Raw genomic sequence first — 14,969 nt, 5'->3', positions numbered from 1 at the left:
CATGTTTGTGAGCGCTTGGGGAACTTAAATGTAGGACGGTTGGTCCCAAGAAACTAATTAAACTTCCCAAAACTCTGACAGTTAACAGATTGATCCTTATCAGTGGATCCTTATCATTTGTACTTGCAAACAGGTTGTTTCGTGTGTGTGTGTGTGTGTTGGGAGAGGGTAAGAGTAAATGGCTAATCGAAATTTATGTTTGTGTGTGACTGTGAGGGTGATATAGATAAGTACAGTGAAAGTGAAGTTGAACTGCAGACTATAATCATTGAGCTATATGTGGTATAGAACACTCAAATGCTTGACAAGAAAGAAAGACTTGCGTTTTCTGTAGTGACTTCACAACCTCAGGGTGTTCCAAAGTGCTTTTTCAGCCAATGAAGTACTTTTTGAAATGTAGTCACTGTTGTAATGTAGGACACGTGGCAGTCAATTTGTGCACAGCAAGCTCTCACAAACAGCAATGGGACAAATGACTAGTTTCATCTGTTCTTAGATATTGACTGAAGGATAAATATTGGCCCAGGACACCAGAGAGAACTCCATTGTCCTTTATCAGAATAGTTTCACCTGAGGGGGCAAACAGGGCCTTGCTTTAAAGTCTTATCCTTAAAGCCAGCACCTCGAACAGTGTAGCATTCCCTCAGTCCTGCTTTAGGAGTGTCAGCCTAGATTTTGTACTAATTTCCTGAGATCCACAATATGTGTGGATTATTTTTTTGCTAAATTATAATAGTTTGTTTTAATTCAACTTAAAAGGAGGTGGCGTTTGGTGAGAAATTAATATTTCATTAACACCCTGTCCACAGCCACTATGAACCTATTTACATTTACATTTCTGTCAGCTCGCTGGTCCTCATGCAGTTTGGTTGTAAAGATAACAGCTCTGGTATCTTACTCCAGTGGATAATTCTAGGTGTGTGATTGTAGATTGTGGGTGTAGATTATTCAACTGCAGGAGCATCACATTCAAATCTCAATTAACACCTGCGCCAATGCATTATTAAGCAGGGGTCTGGATTGTGATCAAATAACTGGCATACTGGCTGATTCCCCCAAACCCCTCCACCCTCTCACTCCCCCTCTACAGCACAAGGACATTGAGGCACAATCCAGGGCTGTAGTTGTTGAGATTAGTACCTTCAGGAGAATATCAAAACTGTTGAGCACTGCTATAATTTGTATTTTGATGGTTGCACTCCAAACCCAGGTATTTACGCAGTGAACTATGTGGTAATTAACCTCAGGAAGCTAGCCTGTGACTAGGGTGAGTGCGTGGTGGGGGTCATCAGTGTTTTTGCTCAGTGCCTTTTTTCCAGTCTCGCTTCTCAACCTGTTGTTGCTTTAACCTGTTTCTTTCCTTGCAGCCATGGCCATCGCACTGACAGGTAACTCCAGTCTGTGTTGTGGCTGTGTTAGGTCTGATGCTGTGCTCAGCTCTGTGGCTTGGCTGAAGATGGCAGCCTCGTAGAACATGTGGTCAACTGGTTCTCTCTGTTGGTGTTGCGTGACCAGCCTTCCCTTCAGTTAATTTCTCATGCGTGTGCGTGTGTGTGTGTGTGTGTGCGTCTGTGTGTGTGTGTGTACATCTGTGTGTGTGTGCATCTGTGTGTGTGTGCGTCTGTGTGTGTGTGTGCATCTGTGTGTGTGCATCTGTGTGTGTGCATCTGTGTGTGTGTGCGTCTGTGTGTGTGTGTGCATCTGTGTGTGTGTGCATCTGTGTGTGTGTGCGTCTGTGTGTGTGTGTGCGTCTGTGTGTGTGTGTGCATCTGTGTGTGTGTGCATCTGTATGTGTGTGCGTCTGTGTGTGTGTGCGTCTGTGTGTGTGTGCGTCTGTGTGTGTGTGCGTCTGTGTGTGTGTGCATCTGTGTGCGTGTATGTGCGTCTGTGTGCGTGTGTGTGCGTCTGTGTGAGTGTGCGTCTGTGTGTGTGTGCGTCTGTGTGTATGTGTATGTGCGTCTGTGTGCGTGTATGTGCGTCTGTGTGCATGTGTGTGCGTCTGTGTGTGTGTGCGTCTGTGTGTGTGTGTGCGTCTGTGTGTGTGTGTGCGTCTGTGTGTGTGTGCGTCTGTGTGTGTGTGCGTCTGTGTGTGTGTGTGCGTCTGTGTGTGTGTGTGTGTGTGTGTGTGTGTGTGTGCGTCTGTGTGTGTGATGCATGTCAACTTTCCATGTACTGTGCTTTTAAGATTAACGAATTGGCAACTAAACCAGCTCAAACCAACAGCCCAGCACAAATAAGGAAAGACTTGTCTTTCAGGATGTCAGTGAGCACCTTCCAGATAATGAAGTATGTTTGAAGTGTTAGTCACTGACGTAATGTTCGAACCACATCAGCCCACTTACACTCGGACGGCAATGAAAATGTCTGGATAATCTCTTTTAGGGGTGAGGAATAAGCATTAGCCAGGACGAGCTTCTTCAAAGTAGTGCCATGGGATCATTTACCTGACAGAGCAGACAGGGCCTCGGTTTAATGCCTCATCCGAAAGACGGCACCTCCGGCAGTGCTGCACTGGGAGTGTCAGCTGGGATGCTGTTCTGAAGTTTGTAGCTCAGGACCTGAAACCCACAACTTCCTGACTCAGAGGCGAGAGCGCTACCCACAGAGCCACAGCTGCCACTTGAAGTGCGTGTGTGAGGATAGTGAGCAGGCAAACAGAATGTGGCTCAGCTGTGATGCCCAGGAAGCGGCAACCAGTGCCAGCTGAACACCACGGAACTCTCCAGGGAAGGGGGAAGATACTTTAGGACCCAAATAAAAAGACAAATCGATTTACCTTTTCCCTCTCCCAAATCGAGACTTCAAATCATCGGGTGGATTTTAATGCCCTCCCCTGATATGAGTTTGGAGGCGGGAGGGGCATTGAATTGGGCAGGAGGGTGGCAGGTGAGGGCTGGTGTGGGAAGGCTTGTGGGAAACCCTGTCGGGTTTGCGTGTGGGCTCCTGGGAGGCAGGAGGGGGAAAGTTCCCTCGTTCCAAAGGCACTCTGCATGATCGAGGCACCGGTATCGAGAAGCGATTGGAGGTGGGGGGCGGGTGGGTGCTGCTGAGAGTCATCCCCTGGCACTTGTTGCCGACCTCCCTCCCAATCTACCTTCCCACGAACCCCACCCTGTGACCCACATCCCACCCTCACTCACCATGGCTGGGGTCCCATTGTCGATCCGAGGCCTCTCCTCTGATTGGCTGGAAGCTCTTGTGGGAGTCCGGGGGTGGGGGCACATGCTTCTGCTCACGGGGTCCGTGATCCTGGGGAAGGCCGGCTGCTGTGCCTGTTTGACCCTTAGTTCTGGCAGGCTTTCCCCAAAGGAGGCAATGTGGGGCTCCCAGGTGAACATACAGGTTTATCTTTAATTCCTGGAGGTCTTGTGGTGCAGTGGGTGGTGTCCTTTCCTCTGGGCCAGAAACTCTGGGTTCAAGTCCCACTTCAGGACTTGATGGTCAAGGAAGGTGTATTCATAATGTGGCCAAACTGGTGGATTATCAGCTTTAAATCATTCCAATGTGCCTGATGGCGAGTGGGAGAGCTTCCTAGTCAGCCAGACGGCAGATGGAAATGGCAAACCGCTGCAGTACTTTGCTAAGCATAATCATGGACCAATCCAATGGAAGTCTATGGTTACCAATGCCCTCTTCAGGCATGGTGCCAAAAGGAAAAGGATTATCAATTCCATAACATGGTGGCGGGAGGGGGAAGAATCAGGATCATTGTTGCATTCAATGCTATGTTTTACAATGACTGGATTGTGTTGCTGATTGGCTTTTCTTCCCAATGTTCGGGGATGTCGGTCCCCCATTCGCACAGGGGCAAGAATTTCTCCACTCCACTGTGTGCAGCAACTCTGTAATGTGAGGGATCAACTGCTCCAAGGGAAATTGCAAAATCACATTCCGAAAAGGTTTTCCATTCTGTCACAAATGACAAACAAGCAAAGTTTTTGCCAACGCACTGAAGGTGTATGCAGACAGTGACTGGAGTAATTCTTACCCCATACCGATTGTGTGTGTCTTTGAGACAGTGCCCTTTTAAATGCCAGAATTCCGTCCCTTTCAGGCGTAGAGTGAGAAGTGAAACATTTGATTTAGTTCCTTTTTTCTCATTTACAGAGGCTGTGGCTCTGTGTGTCCCCCATGAAATTAGCAGAATAAATTAGCACAACTCAGTGCAATAAAACTTGAAAACTCGGCAATTTGAAGCCATAGGATGAAAAGAAATAATGAAAGGGCTAATGGTCTCATGGATGGTCACATCCCAGAATGAACTGCAAGCCTAAAATCTCCTTCGATCATTTCAGTTTTCACTCCGGTGTGGAGATTCTGACTGGATGCTGCCAAAGCCTTCAAAGAAACATGTCGGGATTTGAAGTTGTTACTTGTGCAGAACAGAAGGCTAAAAGTATCCCCCCTCCCGACCACCTACTTTGCTCCGATTGCAATAGAGGAATACTATCTCAGTGCGGAGGCATTGACCACCAGGAGATTAGAATGAAACAAAACGCCATTTCCCGACCGAAAAGCCCTGTTAAATTAGGATGAACAGATCTGCTGCTTTTAAGTCTATTGATCCTTGGAAAACCACAAATTTGGCCAGACTGGCAGCAAGCAATTGAATAGCCATCAATACAGTTTAGCTACTCAAAGGGTTAAAGGGTGCTACGGCTTTAAGGCTAAAAGGGACCGTGCATGCTTTGTTTAAAATGCGTTTTATATTGTGTTTCCAGGGCAGATGGACGTCGCTGGTCCCTTGCCTCACTGCCATCCTCGGGGTATGGGACTAACACTCCCAGCTCCACTGTGTCTGTAAGTGGCGTCTCTTTCACGTTAGCCTTTGAACGTTCATTAAGGGCCAGTGGTGGTTGCTCCCATTGCTGTGTTGTTCTCTGTGGCTTAGCCCCTGTAAATATGGGGCTTTCACTCAATAACAACAGCAGCAACTTGCACTTATTTAACACCTTTAACATCGTAAAACATCCCAAGGGGCTTCACAGGAGCGTTATCAAAATAAAATCGATCCTGAGACACATGAGGTGTTAAGGACAGGTGACCAAAAGCTTGGTCAAACAGGTCGGTTTTAAGCAGAAGCTGAAAGGAGAAGAAGAGGCAGAGAGGTTTAAGGAGGGAATTCCAGACCTTAAGGCCCAGGCAGCTGAAGGCACAGCCACCAATGGTGGAGCAATGAAAATCAGGGATGCTCAAGAGGCGGGAATTGGAGGAGCACTCTGTCTCAGAGGGCTATAGGAGGCTACAGGGATGGTGAGGGGCGAGATTATGACTGATAGCATAGCCCACGGCACTTCCCATTTTCCAGTAGGCGATTGAGATGTCTGTGGTGTGACATCTGCATTAAAACATATTAAAAATATTACATTAAAATGATGTGTCAGCATATGGTAGATACTATATTGCAGATATCACGCTTCAGATGCAAGGCAGCCTTGGTAAGAAAAGAGGAAAGCTGGGATCTTCTGGCATTCAGCTAGAACTCACAACCACTTTCCACTGATTCAACAATAATTAAACTCCAGTGGCCTAAACCCTAATACCTTCCTGGTAAATGTGCACTGCATTTCCTCCCAGGCCAATATACCCTTACTGAGGTAACATGCCCCAAAACTGAACATCACACTCCAGATGGGATCTGACCCAAAACTCTATACAATTGAGCATAACTTCCTATCTTCGTATTCCAGTCTCCCTTCTTGAGGTAAAGACCAACACTCCATCAGCCATTTTCAAAGCTTTTTGCACCTGTTTTAAATGATTTGTGTACTTGTATGTTCCAAACCCTTTCATCCCTAGTTTCTCACTATTTAATACTCTGAATGAACCAGGGCTTAGAGGGTTAAATGATTATGGAAGGTTGCATGAACATGGCCTCGAGTTTAGAAAATTGATTCGCGTTTTGCTTGAGGTGTTTAAAATGTTAAAAAAAAAAAGTTTTCCAATAGGATAGATACAGAGAAAGCATTCCTTCTGCAGGGGAAATCAAGAATGAGAGGACATAATCTTACAAGATTAAAAGAGCCAGGCAATGCCAGATGGGAAATCAGGAAGCACTTCTTCACACAAAGGGTGGGAGAAACCTGGAATACCTCCCCCCACCCCCCACACCAAAGAGGCTGTAGCTAGTTGGATTTTTGTTAGATAAAGCTGTTAAGGGATTTGAGCTAAGGTGTGCTATTGGACTTGAGGTACAGATGAACCACGATCAATTGAATGGTGGAACAGGCTTGAGGGGTTGAATGGCATCCTCCTCTCCCTATCTTGGATGGGGGGAGCGAAGGAGTATGAATCTGAGTGTCAACGTTAAGACTTAAACATGACGGTTAGACAATGAATGCAGTGATAGAAGGTGCGAATGGCTTGTGAACACGAGGTCAGCATGAGCCAACGCCTTGCGGGAGGAAGGAAGGTACATTTTGCTAATTTCTGGAGCATGGCTTCTCTCCTCTCACACCTGTGTTTTGTTGTTAACTTTCAAACCCTGCAGTCATCATGCTCGTCACAGGAGAAACTTCACCAGTTGCCCTTCCAGCCCACAGTGGATGAGCTGCATTTCCTGTCAAAACACTTTGGCAGCACCGAGAGTATCACTGACGATGACGGGGGCCGACGCTCACCAGCAGTGCGCCCGCGCTCTCGGAGCCTCAGGTCAGTACTCAGATCCGCCATTTTTGAATCTCCAGCAATGAAGGGTGCGTCATTTTGACCATGAGTGTAAATTAGGCACCATTGGATCAGTCGCCCCTTAAACCTTGCTCGTTGACCAATAGAAATGAAATTTGGGAAAGATATATTAAAAAGAAAGACTTGCATTTCTATAGCACCTTTCACAACCCAAGGTTGTCCCAAAGTTCTTTAAAGCCAATGAGGTACTTTTTGAAGTGTAGCCACTGTTGTACGTAAGGAAACGCAGCAACCAAATTATGCAAAGTAAGCTCCCACAAACAGCAATGTGATCATGACCAGATAATCTACTTTAAGTTAATGGTTGAGAGATAAATATTTGCCAGAATGCAAGCTCTCTTCAAAATTTCACCACAGGATCCTTTGTCTATTTAGTGTCTCATTTGAAAGATGGCATCTCTGACAGTGCAGCACTCCCTCAGTACAGCACTGGAGTGTCAGCCTAACTGATCCAATATCACCAAAAGTCAAAACTCACCCACCGTGTGAGAATCTGCTGCTCTGTCTTCCTCTAGAGTTAAGATCTTTCCATCAATTCTTGTGGGTATCCAGACCAGAGATGGAGGTGTTGTAGAATGTGCACATTATTCACTCGGTATCAAGCTTCCTTGTTTTCAGATAAAGAGGCAGATAAAGCTTTCCTACTCTAAATTGTGAGATCTGTTGTAATTTTCTAAGAATTCCATTTCCCATATCTAATGATATGGGACTCTCTGAACAAGATTGCCAATTTAGTGTTTATAGTGGCTACCTTTGTACTGTGGGCCCCTAAACAACTAGGAACTTTGTTGAGACCATCAAAATTTAGGATCCTCATAGCTGACAGAGTGGACAGATGTTGAGCTACATTTTCCTATTCTTAGGCCCACGTGTTTTGGGCTTCCTGGGTGCAGCCATTAGAGGAACACTGGGCAGGGAGGACTGTACACTCTTGAAGGAAACTGGTTTCCCATCCACTCATTTAAAAGGATGCAAAGTTGCAGAGGTTCCATCTGGGAGATGCAATCCTCCAAAACCTCCAAATATTCCTGCATTCACCGACCACCAGGAGATCCAACCTATACAGGAACAGGAAAATTGACCCATTTTATCCCCTTAGTCTGGGCAGATTTTGAACCTGGATCCCATAGGCGCAAGAGTGTTGTAACATGCAGATAAATTTAACCTTTACTGTTGGGTGATAGAATGAATGGAGGGCTCTGCTGCCTGAACTCAATCTTTACTCACTTCATGCCCTTTGTTTTATTTGAGTTTTACATGTGCTTTAGTCACTGTCAAGCTAGCTTCCTAGAAAATGTACTTGGTAATGGATTGCATCCATGTTCCATGCAGATCTGTGACACAAGCCAATTGAGTGCCCCCCCCTCCTCAACAGTGTGAATGAATATTTCAGCACTGTGGCCAGGAAGCTCTACTGCTCACGCCGTGGTGTTATCTCCTGATTAACAGATTGCACCATCAACTCACGTTCTGGAAAATAACAAATGTAAAACTGGAATGTGAGCAGTCAGAATGTCATGGCGATGACGTTGGTGACTCGACTCGAGCAGTCAGGAAGCTCTGATAGACCAGGTTAAGCCCTGAAAAGAAAGGTGCTAGACTTGCTTGGCCCACTGTAGAGGTGTCCAGATCCAGTAAAGGCAAGTTCCACTTCAAGCCACACACCATCCTGACTTGGAACTATATCACCATCCCTTACCTGTCAGGGGATCAAAATCCTGGAACTAACAGCACTGTGGGTATACCTGCAGCACATGGACTGCAGCGGTTCAACAAGGCAGCTCACCACCACCTTCTCGAGGGCATTTAGGATTGGCAACAAATGCTGGCCTAGCTAGTGATGCTCACATCCCATGGAAAATTTTTTAAAAGGCTTGCATTTATATAATGCCCTTCATAGCCTCAAGACACCACATAGCTATTACAACATTACAGCCAATGAAGTACTTTTTTGGAGTGTAGTCACTTGTAGACAGCACACAGTAAGGTACCACAAACAGCATTGTGATAATGACCGTCTAATCTATTTTTTTCATGATGTTGGTTTAAGGGTAACTATCGGCCAGCACACCAGGGAGAACTCCCCTGTTCCTCTTTGGGATATTTTAAGTCCATGGGAGAGGATGGCACTTCTGACAGTGCAGCACTCCCTCAGCACAGTGCTGGAGTGTCAGTGTAGACTTGTGCTCAGCCTCTTGAGTGGAACTTGAACCAGTGACGCTCTGACTGAGAGATGAGAGTGCTACTGACTGAGCCACATTAAAGTCTGTTGTAAAATTGAGAAAGAGCATGAAAGTTAGTTCCTTTAGGATAAGGCTGCGGTGATGATGATGTTTCTGTGTTCCCATAACAGGAACTTTGGGCCAACAGGACAAGACGGTTGAAGTGGTGAATGGCCAATTTAGGATATTCATTTGGAGGTTTTTCTTTTACACAGAGGCTGATTCCTTTTAAATGATGTTCTAGTCTATGACTCAATGGTCACTCATGATAATGACCCATGCTCTAATAACCCTCAGTGTGAATTAGTATCCCCCCACTCTTTGAACTTCTAGTGATAACACTGAGTCCCAATACCCACTAGTTACTGAAAAGCTAACCAGCACAAACCAGCTTGAGGTAGTAAGATGTAACACCCGCAGGAGGGTGTGAGTAGGGTCACTTGAAGTCAGTGCTAGAAGTGACTCTTATGAATGGGTTTGATGGACGTGGACTAACTTGTGGCATTTGATCTGTTGCAGCCCTGGCCGCTCTCCTTCCTGCTATGACAATGAAATAGTGATGATGAACCATGTCTACAAAGAAAGATTCCCAAAGGTAAGGATTGTGCTTGGGTCCGTTTTACCCATTGCACTAATAAGAATAACAGTCAGGCTTGCGACTGTCATTTTTGACATTGCACCAGTGACAATATGCACTGAAGAACTTGGCTTTCAGTGTCGGGACTGAGGTGCTGGGGGAGTTAGTTATCAGTCTTCAATATGAAGCTTGAATCATTTTGTCCCCAAATATTACGTATCGAACAGCATCATCATTTAACTTTCACTGAGCATTGCCATCCCATAAATATCCAAGTCGCAATCAGTATTCCTCCTAATGTGGATACCATCAAGGGCATGGAATGCAGAGCATATTACTCTACACAGAGTATATTACCGCTCCATCAGTCTACCCTCAATCATCAGTAAAGTGATGGAAGGGGTCATCAACGTGCTGTCAAGCAGCACTTGCTCAGCAATAACCTGCTCACTGATGCTCAGTTTGGGTTCCGCCAAGGCCACTCAGCTTCTGACCTCATTACAGCCTTGATTCAAACATGGACAAAAGAGCTGAACTCCAGAGGTGAGATGAGAGTGACTGCCCCTGACATGAAAGCCACATTTAACCGAGTGTGGCATCAAGGAGCAGTAGTGAAACTGGAGTCAATGGGAATCAGGGGGAAAACTCCGCTGGTTGGAGTCATACCTAGCACAAAGGAAGATGGCTGTGGTTATTGGGGAGTCAATCATCTCAGTTCCATAACATCACTGCTGGAGTTCCTCAGGGTAGTATCCTAGGCCCAACAATCTTCAGCTGCTTCATCAGTGAGCTTCCTTCCATCATAAGGTCAGAAGTGGGGATGTTCGCTGATCATTGCACAATGTTCAGCACCATCCGCAGCTCCTCAGACATTGAAGCAGCCCGTGTCCAAATGCAGCAAGACCTGGACAAGTGACAAGCAATATTTGTGCCACACAAATGGAAAGCAATGACCAACTCCAACAAGAGAGAGTCTAACCATCATCCCTTGCCATTTATTGGCATTACCATTGATGAATTCCCCCACTGTCAACATCCTGGGGGTTACCATTGACCAGAAACTGAACTGGACCAGCCACATAAATACTGTGGTTATAAGAGCAGGTCAGAGACTAGGAATCCTGCAGCAAGTAACTCACCTCCTGATTCCCCAAAGCGTGTCCACCATCTACAAGGCACAAGTCATGAGTGTGATGTAATACTCTCCATTTGCCTAGATGAGTGCAATTTCAACAACGCTCAAGAAGCTTGACACCATCCAGGACAAAGTAATCCGCTTGATTGGCACCTTTTCCACAAAGATTCACTCCCTCCCTCGATGAACAGTAGCAGCAGTGTGTACTATCTACAAGAAGCAGTGCAGAAACTCACCAAGGCTCCTTAGACAGCACCTTCCAAACCCACGACCACTACCATCTAGAAAGACAAGGGCAGCAGATGCATTGGAATACCACCGCCTGGAAGTTCCTCTCCAAGCCGCTCACCATCCTGATTTGGAAATATATCGCCGTTCCTTCACTGTTTCTGGGTCAAAATCCTGGAACTCCCTTCCTGGCAGCTCACCACCACCTTCTCCAGGGTAATTAGGGATGGTCAATAAATGCTGGCCGAGTCAGCTACACCCACATCCCGTGCAAGTAAATTTTTAAAAAATTGGTGCCTTGCAGTTATTCGTGTGAATCTATCCAGTATCTGCCCTGGTGTGGATTAGTGAGGTGGATCTGCCAATGTACTCATGTTCATTTTCCAGTAAACTGCTGAGGTTGTTCATGTTCATTACCATATCTAGGAAGGACAGGAAGGTAGGAAAAGGTGGAGGGGTGGCTCTTAATTAATTATGGTATTAGCACATTAGAGAGGGATGACCTAAGTTCAGGAAACCAGGATGTAGAAGCGGTTTGGGTTGAGATGGGCAGTGATAAAGGCAAGAAGTCACTTGTGGGAGTTGTGTACAAGCCCCTTAATTGTTACTACATGGTAGGACAGAGTTTAAAAGAAGAGATAATGGGAGCTTTCTGGAAAGGTCCAGCAATAATCATGGGGGATTTTAATCTACATATAGACTGGAAAAATCAGATGGGTAAAGGCAGTGTCGATGAGTTCATAAAATGTTTTTGGGACAGTTTCTTAGAACAGCATGTTCTGGAGCCAACCAGAGAGCAGGCTATATGAGACCTGGTATTGAGCAACGAGATAGAATTAATTGATAACCTCATAGTGAAGGCGCCCCTAGGTAGCAGTGATCATAATATGATTGAATTTTACATTCATTTTGAGGGAGAAACGAGTGTGTCCAAAACTAGTATTTTAAACTTAAATAAGGGCAATTATGAGGGCATGAAAGCAGAAGTAACTAAAGTGAACTGGCAAATGAGATTAAGGGATAGGTCAATAGAGGTTCAGTGGCAGACATTTAAGGGGATATTTTAGAATACACAGTATAGATACATTCCTATGAGAAAGAAAAATTCCAAAGGGGAGGGCCCACCATTCGTGGTTAACTGAAAAAGTTAAAGACAGTATCAAACTTAAAGAAAAAGCATATAATTCTGCAAAGGTGGGTGGCAGGTCAGATGATTGGAAAGAATATAAAGAACAGCAAAGAATGACAAAAAGATTAATAAGGAAGGAAAAATTAGAGTATGAGAGAAAGCTAGCTTGTAATACAAAGATGGATAGTAAGAGTTTCTAAAGATATTTAAATAAGAAGAGTTAAGAAAGTGCGCCTGGGGAATTGATAATGGAAAGTAGGGAGATGGCGGATGAATTAAACAGGTACTTTGCTTCGTTCTGCACTATAGAGGACACAAGTAGCATCCTGGAAATAGCTGTAAATCAAGAAATGGAAGGGAGGGAGGAACTTGGGAAAATTACAATCACCAGGGAAGCGATATTAAGCAAATTGTTGGGACTGCGGGCTGACAAATCCCCAGGTCCGGATGGATTTCGCCCTAAGGTCTTGAAAGAAGTGGCTAGTGAGATAGCTGATGCATTGTTTTTAATTTTCCAAAATTTCCTAGATTCATGGAAGGTTGCATTAGATTGGAAAATAACAAATGCAACTCCTTTGTTCAAAAAGTGAGGGAGACAGAAAGTGGGAAATTACAGGCCAGTTAGCTTAACATCTATCATCGGGAAAATGTTAGAAGCTATTATTAAAGATGTTATTGCAGGACACTTTGAAAAATTCAAGGCAATCAAGGAGCGTCAACATGGTTTTGTAAAAGAGAAATCATGTTTAACCAATTTATTGGAGTTCTTTGAAGGAGTCACAGGTGCTATGGATAAAGAGGAACTGGTGGATGTACTGTACTTAGATTTCCATTCGATAAAGTGCCATATCAAAGTTTATTGCAGAAAATAAAAGCTCATGCTGTAGGGAGTAACATATTGGCATGATAGAAGATTGGCTAGGTAACAGGAAGCAGACAGTTGTTGGCATAAATGAGTCTTTTTCTGGTTGGCAGGATGTGACAAGTGGTGTGCCACAGGAATCAGTGCTGGGACCTCAACTTTTTCACAATTTATATAAATGACTTAGATGAAGGGACTGAAGGAATGGTGGATAAATTTGCTGGCGATACAAAAAGAGGTAGGAAAGTGAATTGTGAAGAGGATGTAAAGAGGCTACTAAGTGACATAGATAGGTTAAGTGAGTGGGCAAAGATTTAGCTAATGGAATATAATGTGGGCAAATGTGAAATCGTTCATTTTGATAGGAAGAATAAAAAAGAAGCTTATTAGCTAAATGGCGAGATATTGCAGAGCTCTGAGATTCAGAGGGATCTGGGTGTCCTAGTGCATGAATCACTAAAGGGTAGTATTCAGGTAGAGCAGACAATTAGGAAAGCTAATAGAATGCTATCATTTATTATGAGGGGAATTGATTACAAAAGCAGTGAGGTTATGCTTCAGTTGTACAGGGCACTGGTAAGATCACATCTGGAGTATTGTATATAGTATTGGTCTCCTTATTTAAAGAAAGATGTAAATGCATTAGAAGCAGTACAGAGAAGGTTTACTAGGCTAATACCAGGAATGGGCGGGTTGTCTTATGAGAAAAGGCTGGACAGGTTAGGCTTGTATCCACTGGAATTTAGAAGAGTAAGAGGTGACTTAATTGAAATCTTAAAGATTCTGAGGGGTATTGACAGGGTTGATGTGGAGAGGATGTTTCCTCTTGTTGGAGAATCTAGAACTAGGGGTCACTGTTTAAAAATAAGGGGTCACTCATATAAGACAGAGATGAGGAGAAATTTTTTCTCTCAAGGCCGTGAGTCTTTGGAACTCTTCCTCAAAAGGTGGTGGAAGCAGAGTCTTTGAATATTTTAAATGTAGAGCTGGATAGATTCTTGATTAACAAGGGGGTGAAAGGTTATTAGGGGTAGGCAGGAACGTGTGTTGAGGCTACATTTAGATCAGCATCCGATCTTATTGAATGGCAGAGCAGGCTCGAGGGGCTGAGTGGCCTACTCCTGCTCCTAATTCGTATGTTCGTACTTTAATCTGAATTATTGGTGTGAATTCTCTAATTCCCTCTCCAGCAGACTGCAAGTCTTTGCTTGTACAAGTGATCGATGGAACTTGATACCTGCCTCAGATGAGAAACATAAATCATTTGACAAAAAAAAGACTTGTATCACTTGCCATTAAAGACTATATTTATTCTCAATGTCACTGCAGTTGCTGTTCACAGCCAATTAGGAAGGGAGGATTGATGCATTTTATTATGGTATTTTAACACTGAGAGACATTTTGGTCCTGATATGGGGAGAGTGCACAGATAGGTGATGGGGCTAGGATGGATTGGGGGCAGAGAGAGGCTTGGCAGAAATGGAAGCATAAGACTTCCATGAGGGAATTGGGTGGGAGCAGGTGAACACACCAGTCCTTCCTGACCCACAGGAGTACTGTAAAATGTACTTACTTTGTGGAGCATTCAACTCCCATTTCCCTGTCACTGCCAAGGCTCCCAGACTCTGGGAAACCGGAGGAGAGGCAATGGTTACACTTAAATCAGAGCCCCAGTCGGACTCTGTGATTCTGATTTGAATATGTTAATAACGTGTCCTCCCACTCCAGGACCCTCGAATGTCAGGAGACCCACTTCCATGAATATGGCGGGAAGTATGTACAAAGTGAGTTGAGAACCTCTTCCCTGTTTTAAGATTTTTTTACACCAACACCCCACCACTCACACTGCCTCAACCTGCTCCCGCCCATAGTAAGGGGGGTTAATATCAAGGCCTTTGATGAAGCTGTGTGAATAACACAACAGAACGTACTAAATTCTGGATGGATATGTCACCTACTCCTGCTCTTGCATGCCTCCTTGTTCTCATTATATGATTGCACGTGTTGAGTTTGGATTGGCCATTACGTTTCTCGTTGAGTGAAGGAAGAGTTGTGCAAGGAATGTTAAACTATTGACAGGAAGTCTAACATAGTTTAATTTTTTTAGTGATATAGGCACTTGATTTTGG

At 44.6% G+C, this 14,969-nt stretch overlaps 1 protein-coding gene across 1 annotated transcript in view; it reads left to right on the top strand.

The window, feature by feature from the left end:
• LOC144668926 (microtubule-associated serine/threonine-protein kinase 1-like) overlaps positions 1 to 14,969 on the top strand; it is a 155,094-nt gene that overhangs the window by 77,236 nt on the left and 62,889 nt on the right. Inside the window, exons 5-8 of the mRNA XM_078531405.1 lie at positions 1,368 to 1,388; positions 4,722 to 4,800; positions 6,491 to 6,651; positions 9,429 to 9,504. Coding sequence (XP_078387531.1) covers positions 1,368 to 1,388; positions 4,722 to 4,800; positions 6,491 to 6,651; positions 9,429 to 9,504 — 337 coding nt within the window. The remainder of the gene's footprint in view (positions 1 to 1,367; positions 1,389 to 4,721; positions 4,801 to 6,490; positions 6,652 to 9,428; positions 9,505 to 14,969) is intronic.

This window comes from Cetorhinus maximus, chromosome 28 (assembly GCF_964194155.1).
Source record: "Cetorhinus maximus chromosome 28, sCetMax3.hap1.1, whole genome shotgun sequence".
NCBI classification, from domain to species: Eukaryota; Metazoa; Chordata; class Chondrichthyes; order Lamniformes; family Cetorhinidae; genus Cetorhinus; species Cetorhinus maximus.
The sequence above is the reverse complement of the archived record's forward strand: the minus strand, read 5'-3'. Positions and strand labels throughout refer to the sequence as shown.